Genomic DNA, 13,763 nt, shown 5'->3' with positions numbered 1-13,763 from the left:
TTGTATTCTGTAAAAGAAAAGGTGCCCAGGTTGCAGAGACATTTTTCGGTTTTATAAATGATGTATGAGCACTGACAGATTTTCCAGGGGGGAAAAAAGGTTTCCTTAAGAGTCAGTATTCTTTACAATCCCATAAATGTACTCATTAGCACTTTGGGCCATGCCCTACATCCTGTAGAGCTCAATAAAGATTCATTGAATGAGTGAATTTAGTTAAGGGTAATATTATTCAGGGAACCATGTTGTTCAGTGTCCAGGTTTTAAAAAAAAAAAACCCTATAAAATGATGAACAACTATCACTGCTAGAAATCTGATTCTTTCTTCATATCACACTAAGGTTCAGCTAGGGTTCATATAGAATATTATGATCTTGCAGAATTCACTGGATATGAAAAGAGCACATGATCACATTAAAATTTATGGTGTTGCCGGCAGTGTGGTGCTGGTGGGGAATCGCAGTTAAACACTAATAATAACCAGTATCACGGCAAACACATTGACACCCCCTGACATTCACCTGGGGCTTCTTAAATCTTAAATGTGGAGGCAGTGTGTGTAAGTCCGTGTTTGTGTTGTCAACAAGGTTATTTTCAAAGATAAGCCAAGTTGTTTTAGTGAGAATTCAAACTAGAGAGCAGAAGGCACCTTTGGGAAGAAAAATCCATCCTATTCACCGGCTTAACGATAATGCACTGTCTGCATTCTGCCATTTTCAGGGAAGTCCTTGATTTTTGAGATAGAACATTTCTTCTGAAATATCTTAGAAGCACAATGGGAACTCTTTTTCTCCCATCTCAAGAAGGACAGAATCAGTTGAATTTTAAAATAAAATATATTTGCTCAATAGTCAAAATCCTAATTTCAACAGAAATTAATTTATTTGTAGATTGTAACATTGGAAGGTACAGAGATCTACATGTTTTGTTCTGTAATTGACTATAATAAAGTAACAATCAATAATCAAACGTCATTTTTACACTGCATTTCCTTATCAATGTAAATGATAACAAGCTATATTTACTTTTAAACAAATGGCAGCATTATCATAATACGACAAAATCTGCATATTAGGAAAACTAATTCTTTAATCTTCATGAAGATACACCTTAATTTCTAGTGTAACTTCAAAAATGCCAAATTTTTAATTTAGGAAAGGAGTGATTTTTAATGTTTTTGCAGAATACCACCACTGGGCACTATAACTATGGAGCGAATCAATTTGAATACAGTGTTAAAATTATATTTAAGACTCTTGCCTTTTAATCTTTTAAGAAGGTTTCTATTTTTATTCTCTCTGGCCACATCTCAGAGCCCCAGTTAGGCACTCCACGCTTCTAGCTGACGTTCCTTTTACCAGCATTTATTTCAAAAAAGGAAAAAGACAAAGCCACACATAATGAAGAACCCGGTGCTCTAATAACCAAACATACGATTGGGCGGGAGGATAATCCAATCCGTCTCCTCACACAGGAGAGTAACCTCCATAACTCACTTTAAGCGCTGCCGTTCGTGAGTTATGGGTCATTCCCCTTCTAGTGAAAATAAATTCTCCCGCACCATCAGCCAGAGCTGAGTATTTTTCTTAGGACATGTAAATTGTAAAAGTGTATGAGCATAATTATGTCCGGCGTTTCGAGGAAAGTCTCAGCTCCAGCTCACAGCGCAGGCTTGTGAGGAAATGTGTGTGGTTTGGGGACTGAGACTGCCTAGTCACGACATAGGATTTTCGATTAAAGGGAATTTATTCTTGAGATTTCTACGGTGTTGGTAAACTGCTTGATCTGTCGCTTTGTGTTTTATGGCGCCAGCCGAATCTGCCAGGTCATGGAGACCCAGCCAGCAGAGCACGATCGTGTATCACAGCCTCCACCTTCCACGGTTTTATGACTTAGCAGTGGCACTTTCTTGGGGCTGAAGTCTGGCTCCTAAGGGTGTCAAGTTGAGAGCTTTAGAAAGTTTCGATTTTTCATGAGTCTCGTGTTTAACGTCGGCTCAATCATGACTAATAAAAATTGGGGGAAGTTTTGAAAAGGCCTCATATTTTTGAAATTCATCCTGGCCTTGTGTGGCTCTTGGAAAGGGCTGTCTCCCTGCGCGGTTAGCGTCGGCCAAGTCACCTGCTTCGTTTTCTGTACTCACAAACTGTACGTTATATATTCAACTCACTAGTAATTTATCATAAAATATAAACTATATTTCTAAATAGGAACAAAACATACCATCTTTGTCCTCAAAAAAATTATGAAGCACATATATTCTTAATGTTGAAAGCTAACTCCTTAAGACTCTAATGTGCGTTTTCTTTTGCTTCTTTCTGAAATACAGTATGTATGCTACATACATAGAGCTGTGTTTATTGCATTATCTAAATTGAAGTAGAAACTTCGTTTTTTTTCCACATCTTATTAAGATATTTACCCTGAAATTTTTCACATACCATTTATATATCAAGATATGAGAACAGAGGTCTATCACCAATTTTTATTTGACCACATCAGGACTTCTTGAGAATGAAGTAAAGAGTATTGACAGATGTCAGAGGTTTGCTTCGAAATACTCTTGCAAACAAACAAAACAATGCTTGTGAAGATATAGATGGAACAAAACTGGCAAAACATGGATTCCTGTTGAAGTTAGGTAATGAACGAATGGAGGCTTGTTATAGTATTCTATTCTGTGTATGCTTTTAACTTTCCAAAATAAATATTGTTTTAATTATGATAACTAGTAGGTTAAAATTAAATCATGGAAATGGTTTAAAAATAACTTAATAAGGCCGATTAAAGTCAACTCAATTTTTTAATTCATGCACCATTTACTCAACATGTATAATTACACCAGACACACCATTAAGTTTTGCTGCCTTGCCTTTCTAAGACTTACATAGGCAAGCATTTGCAATATTATTTGAGGTTGAGAAACAAGGTAGGTCCAAAACATGACTTAGGTTTTATGATTTGATGACAAGTGCCTTCAGAAGCTTTCTGGTTGTAAAAGAAAGTACTGAAGTGTAGACTATGAGGTCTTTCCAACTCTGAGCTTGGTAAGGAGAGGATCATCGTAGACTTAAATCGATATTTAATTAATGCCAAGTCAATATTTGACTACATTCATCTTGAGAAGAAAAAGAAGCAAATTTGATATCAAAAGAAAAAAAAAAACGATCTCACTCCCGTGGATAATTAGACGAGCTTTACCTGCTTTGTGTTGTATTGCATGCTTTGGTGAAGGAGGCACAGAAACATGGTGCTGGATGATGGTCACCTGACTGCTAGAGAGGTTCTGGTGTCTGGACCACAAAATGGGACTGAAGCGCCTCTTTTTCAGCCTAGCAGACCCAGGTATTGGCAGACAAACATTACTGTAAACACCAAGAGGGTGTGACCATCAAATCTAGATGCTATGGTTTGTCCAGAGGGCTTTATTCACAGTACAGGACTGTGGTTGTGAATACCCATTCTTCTCCGCCTTGCTCTTTCATCATACACTATCTCTAGTTGGCAAAGATAGGGTCCTTCTCTGAAAAGAAGATAGGATATGGCATCAAGTAGTATAAATTTATTTATGAGCACTTATAGTAAGCAACGGAAATTTGTGCTACATACATAGAGCTATGTTTATTGTATTATCTAAGTTGAATTTAAACTTGATCAAGTCCTCTGCCCAAGACCATCGCTTTGGAGCATATTGAATAGGTTGATATCCATCAGCCTGCCCCTAAGATTTACACGTTGAGAGGTGACCTTTCCATTTTGAAGCAAACGAAATAGAGTTCAAAGAAGAAATATGCTGGGCTTGCTGCAAATGCCCTTGGAGCCCAAACATGTGCCTTAACAATTTTCTCACCACTCTGATCCACTCACAACTGGGATGTGTACTGAATTGGGAGGGTGATTGAAAGCACCCTTCTCATAGAACTTGCAGTCCTTGCTAAGCAATGTAATTTTCACAGACATCTCATAGAAAGGATGGCCTCGCAGAGCTGGGCCAGCCATCAATATTGCAATTTGGGGCATTTTTTAGAAAACATGAGCACCTTACATGTGGCATTTGTAGTGAAACCCTCAGAGAGCATTCTTTGGCTAAAGTAAATTTTATTTTAATAATATACCAAACAAAGGCCCCAGACAGTGACCCTGCAACACTGCATACCAGAAATGAAGAAATTCCTGAAATTAAATGCTTCATCTGTAAATTCTGCCTCTCAGCCCCAAGCCCATACCACTTCCAAGTTGAAGTCATCTATAGAGCAGTTGAGACATGATGATACAGATTAGGGATATGGCGTGAAGATTCTTTTAGAGGAGGCACTTCCTTGAGAAACTTTGTTTTTCAAAATCCTTTGGAATGGTCTGAGCCATTCTCTTTGTTCTTCTTATCGAGAAGAAAGAGAAGACGAAGGGGAAAAGAAAGATTTCAACAACCATCATGTTCTCCTTCAACTTTAGCAGTCCACGGAGGGCTCCACTGCAGTGCCTGGCTGTCAGCAACTGTGCAGGAGCATTCAGAGCCAAGAACCTTTCTTGGTTTGGGATTTCTGGGACCACTAGGAATTTCCAGTACATCACTGGAGTCCCCTTCTCTTAGTCAGCCATCTACCTGATCTCAGAATCAACAGGATGAACTGAGGAAATCCCTCATCATTCAGCATCCCTGACAGCCAAGTTTCAAAAGAAATGCGAAGGCAGGATTTCTGGCATCACTTTCTCAGATTCCCATGCCATAGCTGCATCCATGACAAAAGGATGTAGCCCATGATGCATCTTCTCCAGGGAAGGAGCAGCTAGTCACTTTCATCATTGCTTTCTTCCACAAATTGCAATTGATGTTGTGATGGCTTCTCACTAGAAAAGGGTGCTCTGTGGCACTGTTTGGGTTGGTATGAAGTGCAACACAGGCCGGGCGTGCCTGTCTCCCTCAGTGCTCTGTCCTGAGGGCCTGAACAGAGTAAATGCTTAACAAACATTTGCTCAATGAATAAATGAATGAATGGACACTTCAGGGTAAAACTATTTTATTCCAAGCTAGGATAGTTTGATTAAATATGTTTTTTTTTTTAATTTACACACACACACAAACACACAAACTACATGTGTGTATGTGTATTTTAATGAATAAATGTTCTTCATGGAAATTTTTGACACAAAGGAAAAAATTTTAAGTCACCTATGGTTCTACTATTGGTAACATTTTGATGTGGGTCCTGTCTTTTTTTATGCATATATTGAGACATTTTAAAGTTGAGTTGTTACATACAAACAATTTTATCTTTCTACATCTCATTTGTAAAGCACTGTTTATTATCAGTTACATCTTGATGCACCAGGGCTATTTTTAGGCTCAAAGTGACCAATGGCTCTGTGATATCAACCTCCGACTAATCAAGAATAATATCTTTCATGGAATAAAGCACACACCAAGTGATTCTTTAAAGCCCTATCGCTTAACACTCTATCATCACAAGAGTATGTAAAAGCTGCACACCTGCACCTATATCCTTAGCAGCTGAATAGCACAGTGGATAAGAGCAGACTCAGGAGCCGGGTTTGTAGGGTCTAAGCTCACCTCTGTCACATTCTAGCGATGAAGTCTAGTGCCTCCATAGCTTCATGTATAAAGTGAGGAAGATAAGATCAGTAGCACCCTCAGAGGGTTATGCTAAGTGCTATAGAGCTGTTAACTATTATCAGTATTATACCAACCCCCCCTTTTTTTTCAGATAAAATGATTGCTTGATACATAATAAGCACCTAATAACATTGAATAACACTGTTGTTAAATGAATGAAGCTTCTATAGCACCATCTAGTACTGACATTATGGCTGTCGTTTTTCATACCTTATTGGATTCCATAGAGCTGCAAAGCAACAGTCATTTTTCTCTGGCCATGATATTCCTCCATTCGCTAGTATAGTACAGGAACAGCTTTGAAATAGGGGCCCATCCTAGCTGGTTTAAATGTTATGTTGACTAAGTGATAGGAAATTGCTGGGTAGTCTAGGGAATGCTGTGAAGCTTACCATTAGGGTCCTTTAGCATTCTAGTGATCATATGCTGTAGTAGCTAGGGGTAGAGTTATCCCAGCATTTGTTTTAGCTCAACGAAAGACTGTCATTGAGACCTGTTCAGAGAGCAGTCACAGGCTTCTCTGGAGAGGACAACGTGGAAACTAGGTCTATATGCCTTGACCGTCTCTTTACTTAGATATATCGTATTCACTGCTTCACATTTCTGATATATGGACCCTCAGAGAATACAGATGAGAAGACAGATTAACATTAAGGTCAATAAATCCGTAATTACTGCATCAGGAGCAGAAAAGATACAATTTATTTGAAAATAAAGTAATAAAATAGAGTCAAGCATAGAATAAACGCATTAAAATATACTTCTGGCTGCCGTTCTGTTTTCTTCTGAAAGTATATTGTCTTCAGCAGGCAGTTGACTTTTTCCTCAATCGTAAGTGTAGGTCAGAATGGATAGGACTAGAAAAAAGATGGATGAGGGCGAGGGGGGCACAAATGGACATTTAGTGGCAGGTGGACCCTTTTCAGGCCTGAAGACTCTCAGAAACCATTTACCAGGCAGCTCTAAATCATAGTCAAGAGATAGGTGCTGCTCCAGTAACTCAGGTATCACAGACAAGAGAGGTAAATGTGTTTTGTGTGACTGGTGTGTACTGTACGTCTGGGTTTCTTTATTCTGAGGATCCCAAGATTGGCTCCATGGTCTTTGAACAACATAAAATTATAGAATAATTTCTGGGAAGAAATGGCTTTTATCAAATTCTCAAAAGTATCCATGGTACAAATAGTTTAAGAACTAGATGCTGGAAAGGTCAGGGGTGAGACGGAAGGTGGCTGCATAGGACATTATAGTAAAATACGTTTCATCGTATTATATAGTAGGTGATAACTGGTGGCTTAAAAACGATTTGGGATTTTAATCTTGAGTCTATTATATGGCATTTAATTTTAACTTTTAATTAAATTTCTAGTGAAATGACCTTAGTTTAACATTATCCCATCACTATTCTTACTGTTCTGATTCATCAGCTAGTTCTAATCAACAGCATTTTCAAAGGCAAAATCTTTCTGTGCTGTTTCATTGTTGTTTACAGCACTGATTTTCATAGTATCATGGGTAATTATTTCATACTTGATACACTTTCAGGATTCACTTAGTATTAGCAAAATCCAAACCCAGCTAAACCGATTTAGAGTTTCAAGATGACAGAGATGACAGATAAAAACATTTATATCCTTTCACCTTTCAAAAATTATCCCCAAATAACAGGGAGAACAAGAAATGGACACAAATTCCACTTTTCATGAAACTGTAATACATGAAGGCAGAAAATAGAGGGAGGATAGTTCATAGCTTAGCAGAAAAAAGGAAAGTCTGACCCAAGTGCCTTAAGGGTAAGTGGGTAGAGGAAGGGATACACATGAGAAACAGTGTTCCCCCAGCAGCTTTCAAAGCTCAGGAACTTAAGGCTTCATATACCACTGAAATGGGTGAAGTGGGGTAAGGGGTGATGAAAACACTGGGTCCCCAAGTCCTGTGCCTTCTCCTTGTAGTCAGAGGGCAACTCTTCCCCTCACCTATTCAAGAAACTAGAGTATTTGTTGGAGAAACTGAACCCCAAACTTGGAGACACCAGCCAAAAAAAAAGTTAGGGTGAGATACACCTTGAAAATAAGAGAATTAAGTGAAAGTCTCTATCCTCAAAGGTGAGAAGCTACATTCTCTTTTCTTAGAATGCCAACACATTTTCTTAGAATGTTTATGCCACTTCCAAGCAAGAAATTGAAAAGTCCAGAGGAAATAAGTTTAGATACTGACATGAGGGTTTCTCCAGCAAGGGACCAACTGTCCATCTGCTCACCCTGTGATGAGGGCCCAACAATCTAGACACCATCCCCACACACAGGTGTGTGGTGAACATTGTAATGTTTTACTCGTAAGTGAGTGAAATACCGGGCACTTAAGGAAACCACCAAACACAAAGAAAAAGAGTTCAGAGGAAATAGGCAATCAGGGAGCAGAAGAGAATTTTAGAAGAATTACAATTAATACCCTCAAAAGATAAGAGACGATAATGCATCCATGAGAGAAGAATATCATGCTATTAGAAAAGAGGCAGCAGACAAGAAAATGCTTATAAATGAAAAATACTATTACTCTAGAAAATCAGAGAGAAAAAGTCGATAAGGGCAATGGGAAAGAAAAGACAAGAAAACAAGTAAAGCGATACAAAAAATCCAATGTCCAACCAATTGAAGGTCCAGTCAAATAGGACTGAAAAAATAGCGAACAGGAAACAATTCAGAGAAAAAGATTACAAGAATGCTATACTGAAGAAAAAGCTAATTAAGCAAAACGATGCGGAGAAAGTTCCAAATGAAAGCATATCTTTGTGAAATTGCCAAACCCCAGAGATAGAAGATTCTAAAGAGAGAAAATCAAGTATTAGGAAGAATGACATAAGCTTCTCTAAAGTAACTTCGGAAGTTAGAAAACAATAGAGCTGTCCTTCAAAATCCTGAGTGAAAATGTTGCCCAATTGTTAGGCAAGCAAACAATTGAGTAGGAGAATAGATTCAAGACATTTTAGGTCCTGCAAAGCCTCAAAAAAAAAAAAAAAATTAAATCCTCTAGTGTTAAAAAATTAACATAAAAATTTCTCGTGAAGCCACTGGCAGAAGTGTTCCTGAAAACTGAGGGAGAAAATGAGGAAAGGAAGGTGTGGGATGCAGGAGACAGGAGATCAACCCAAGGAGAGGAAAGCTGGAGCAGACAGAGAACCCAGACCAAAGCAAAGGATCAGGATATATATATACATACATATATATACACACACATACATGTATATATACACATACATACATATATATATATATATATATACACATACATACATATATATATATATACACATACATACATATATATATATATATACACATACATACATATATATGTATATTAGTAGGGCGTCCCCAGGACCAGGCTGGGAAGGGATCTACTAAAAGGCATGACTGGCTGGAGAGATGTGTAGGAATGCAGAAGACTTGGATGTTCAAACAAATCTTAACTTCAGGAAATGAAACATTTACATAAGAAAAGAAACAATGATCAAATATCAGTAGACTTTACAGTGAAAAATATTTATAGAGTGATAATCAGGAAAGCTATATGAGACTTTGGGCAGACAGGTCCATCTGTGCCCATTTCCTCACCTGTACTTGGGGATAATAATAGTTCCTACCTCACAGGCCTGTTATGTACGAGAAGTGAGTTAAACAGTTAGTTGTAAAGCTCAAAAGACTGTGTTGGGCACATATGAATAACTGATGAATAACTAAGTGCGAATAACATATTACTACTATATAGAAATGTGGTGAAAAATGCCTACCAAATTAGATAAAGCAGAAAATGGAAAATTGCCTTTGAGAATTAGGAAAGGGGAATGAGAGACGTCTGTTTTGGGTTCTAAATCTCTTCACGACAATTTGAACTTTTTAAAACTATTGAAGGTAGTATTTTATGTAAAACAAAATTAACTTAAATCCAGCTGCCAGCTTCAAATTTTAAAATGAAAGAGAACACACAGCTTTGATATGGGCTATTTCAGCCCCTCCCAGACAATTTATTAACATTCCCATTTACTATGCAAATGAAATTATATGTACTTTTAAATGTGGCAGTGGGACCAACTCAACTTTTAAAAATAAAATTGTCAAGACAAAAATTTATTCAATTATTTCTGCAATAAAAGCATAATTAGTTAAATAACAAAGTTTTCATTGCTGTAAGAAAAGTATCTAGCTAGTGACCCTAGATTTGGGAAAAAAAAACTCACATGAAAATAGAAGCAATCTGAACCCTACCTTTCCCCTCCTCCCACCCTCTGATAAAGATGTTAGTTAGTAATGAAATGGGAGACTTATAAAGTAAAAAGGCAGGGGAGATGTAAAGACCTTGGATCAAGAAAATGCATAGACCTACTTTTTCAGAGGTTCTCTTCCTCTTCTAAACTAACGAAGAGACAGCAGGACTCAAAGAACCGTTGTGGCTTTGGGTTACACAGTGACATCACACTGCTCCCAAAACAAATCACACCACACCTATGCATTTCATAAGCAAGCTACCAGAGGATGATTTTTTTAAAAATGAATCCCATGTAATGGATACTCCACTGATCCTCAGTCTGGGTTGCCTAATCCTCTATTGAATTCTAGTTTTGAAGATATGCATTACCTTATTATCTGTGTGAATTTAATCTGTCCTCCAAGCTTAAAAGAATTAAGGTATTTATAAGAAATTAAGGTATTAATTTCTAGAATATTATCATGTAACAGTTTCAGTACTTGTAAGCTGCTTCCTTTAATATTTAAAAAAAAAAAAATAGGAGGTGTTTTCTTTTGCCAGCTTTCATTTGAGTGGCATCTGGTGGATGTAACATTCAGTTCTAAATTCACCCTTCTTCTCCTCCTACCAATAGATGCTCCTCACTGACATGCAGAATCACAAAACACGTTTTGCTCTAGGCCTTTGCCAAACAGTCACTGTATCGGGATAGTGTAGCCTTTTTTCTAAAAAGGGAAATAAATAGTCTCAACTTTGTTCTGGTGTGCCAGCATGAGCCACTGTGACAGTGAGCTAATTCATCACTGCAGGGACCTTAGGCTGTGCAACTGACCACCCAACTCACTGTCATCTAAGGGGGTGGCAGTTAATCATTTCCTTAAATGATGAGGGTATGAAAACAGAGCTGATTGTTGCTCAGTAGACGAACCTTATCCATCCTCCCTGCCCTGCGTAGTGACTGCTGCCATTTTCTCTTCTTCTCAGACTGCTGGGTTTCAAGAGATTCTGACTGAGGTGGAAATTTTAGCGGTGATTGTGGGATGCTTGTGTCATGACCTTGACCACAGGGGAACCAACAATGCCTTCCAAGCTAAGTAAGTGTTCTAATTGTTGTTATTTTAATGCATTTGCCTTTCTGTTCAAAGCCAAAGGTGACCAGTGCTAAAGAGTAAAGCATTAATTTCTGGCATCCAAGGCCAAGGCCACGCAGGCTTGGGCGTGCGTGTCATGGGCCCCATCCATCTTTATAATTCCCTATTCTTCTTTTAATTGCAAATTTGCCCTTCATGTCATGCTTGTTGATTTGGTCTGTCTCTGTTGACCTCAGTCAGATAACAAAGCTCATATTTTAAAGAGCCTATTTTTTTTCCTCCCTGAATATTTGCTTTCATAGCATTTATAAGCTTCTTGAACTTTCTCCTCTCAAAATCTGGCTCTGAGACTGTTTTTTAAAATAAAAATGGTCTTAGGAAATTTTATGAAATGAAATATCTCTTCCTTCCCCACTAGAATCTCTTCTGGATTCTTTTGACTTTGGATATCATATAGCTGCAGTGAAGTAAAGTGACACACGAGGAATGTGGTTGCTGCTCTTCCCATGCCTCTTCCCACAGAAAGATGGGAAACAAACAAAGGAATTACATCAGCACTGGGGATGTGTAGGCACATAATGTGCGTGGACAGAATAATCTGTCCCTAAGCAAGTTGAACTGGTCAAGATAGCCATTGCTTGGTGACTCACACTGTGGCCGAGTCCATAGAATTTGAGTGCTAGAAATAAGACCAAAACAAGATCTCCTGACTCTGGTAGTGATGGTCCAGTTTTAATGTTCTTTTTACTACCTGTCTGCAAACAGAATGATATGTAAGTTCAGAGGGTGGAGAAAAAAGAGAAAAGTTGGAGGACTGAGAAATTAAGGAAGGCTTCCACAAAGTGGTAAAATTAACTTTCAGACTACCGATTTCAAAGCTCCCATATAACAGGCGTACCTACATAATCTGAAACATCAACTGACCACTATGTCAAGCTCACCACTCTTGGTGTTCCCCAAAACACCTATCTATTGAGGCCTTGGAGTCCTGGCCTTGCATTTGCTCCTGATCTAGCAAATGAATTTTGATCGTGTTCCCTTCTTTACCTACCCTGTATCTTATAGCCCCATGTTTCAACTCTCTCTTCTCAATATCCTATCATTTCTCAACACTCTTAACTTTCTGTGACATCCACTCTGCAAAAACTAGGCCCCAGGGCAATCTAACAATTCAATTTTTTTGCTACTCTGCCTAGACTTTTAAAGGTGTTATGAGAAAATGTCACAGGTGAGAGTTCAAGATACACCAAGTATATATTCTCCCAACTCAGCTGGATGCTCAGTACTCCCCAGATTCTTTCTGTGTCGCTAGCCAGCTCCATCCCACATCACTCTTAGCAGTTATATATACCAAACATTCTCCCTTCCTAAACCACCTCCTGTCTACCACCTCCCCCGCTCCACTCAGCAGATCACCTTGCCTCCTCCTTCGCTGAGAAAATTGAGGCCATCAATCGAGAACTCCCTCAATTTCCTCCCCTGCCAAGTACAAACTTATCTGTCTGGCCCTATCCTTTCCTCCTAACCTCCCATCTCAGTGAAAGGGCTGTCCTTCCTCTTGTCTAAGGCTGATCCCACCACCTCTGCTTTGGATACCTTCCTTGCTCCCTCCTCTGAGACCTTGCTCCATCAATCTTCCTTTCTCTGTCCTATATCTTCCTTCTCATTTATATTAGCTCTCAGCATCTTATGAACAAGTCTCCCCCATCCTGAAAAAGCCCACTTCAATCACCACTTCTCCCTCTAGCTGCTGTTCTATTTCTCTTCTTTCTTTTCCATTCGGTCTTCTTGGAAAGTTGTCTGATCATTGTCCCCAACCCCTGCCCTCCCATGTGGCTTCCAGTTCGGCCTCACCAGAGGAACTGCCCTCAGTAAAGCCTCCAACGTCCCTTTTCCCCAGAGCTGCTGGACACTCTTACTGTCCTTCTTTCTTGAGCCTTCTTGACATGAGACCCACTCCCTCCTTCCTAGAACTTTCTCCTCCTTTGTCTCCCAGACGGAGGATTTCACCTATCTTTCTAGCCTTTCTTCTCAGTTTGCTTCAAGTCCTCTCTCTTCCTACCCCAGCCTGCACTGGGGATGTTCTCTCACGTTCCTCTACTGCTCTACAAGAATCTTCATGCAGGGCTTCCACCCAACTGCTGAACAGCCCCAAACCCAGATGTTTGAACCATAATCCTCTGCTTCTCTCCTGACACTTAGTCCAGCTGCTTGAAAAGCTCTTCCTATTTGAAGTCTCGCAGTCACCTCAATCTCACTGTCTCCCCTTTACACCTGTCCCTTTCCCCCTTATTCTCTATCTCAATAAACGGCACCACCGGAAACCCAAGAGTCCCCCAGGTTCCCTCCTTAGCATCCCTCAAGTTGACATCTCTGCCTTCTTAAGTAACTACTGCTTCTCTGCATCTCTCCTGGATCTTTACAACAAACAGCCCAACTCTCCTCCAGTCCTCCCCGCTTGGCACTCCAGAATAATCTTTGTAATTCACAAAGCTGACCAGCTCACTCTCCTGCTTAAAAGCCATTCACCAGCCTCCTGTGACTTTCAGGATAATGTTCAAATTTCTTAGTTTAGCCCTTTAAGGCCCTTTTCGATCAAGCTACTGCCCATTTTTCTGGCCCAGGACCCACTCCTTCCACCCTGACCCTCCCACCCATGCTTCTATGTCGCAGAGACAAGGGGCTACTTGAAATTTCAATGGAGTCTGGCTAGCTTACTTCTCTCGGCTCCCCAGTCGTCTGTTTCCCATACCTGGAATGCTCTGTCTTTCCTTATTTCCCCCAAACTCCTGAGAGCA

At 39.4% G+C, this 13,763-nt stretch overlaps 1 protein-coding gene across 1 annotated transcript in view; it reads left to right on the top strand.

Moving 5' to 3' along the window:
* PDE11A (phosphodiesterase 11A) overlaps nucleotides 1–13,763 on the top strand; it is a 315,606-nt gene that overhangs the window by 231,750 nt on the left and 70,093 nt on the right. Inside the window, exon 13 of the mRNA XM_006921237.1 lies at nucleotides 10,859–10,968. Within this exon, the coding sequence (XP_006921299.1) occupies nucleotides 10,859–10,968 (110 nt within the window). The remainder of the gene's footprint in view (nucleotides 1–10,858; nucleotides 10,969–13,763) is intronic.

Source organism: Pteropus alecto, unplaced genomic scaffold (assembly GCF_000325575.1).
Source record: "Pteropus alecto unplaced genomic scaffold, ASM32557v1 scaffold3, whole genome shotgun sequence".
NCBI lineage: Eukaryota > Metazoa > Chordata > Mammalia > Chiroptera > Pteropodidae > Pteropus > Pteropus alecto.
Note: the sequence above shows the minus strand (reverse complement) of the source record. Positions and strands in the feature narration are given on the sequence as shown.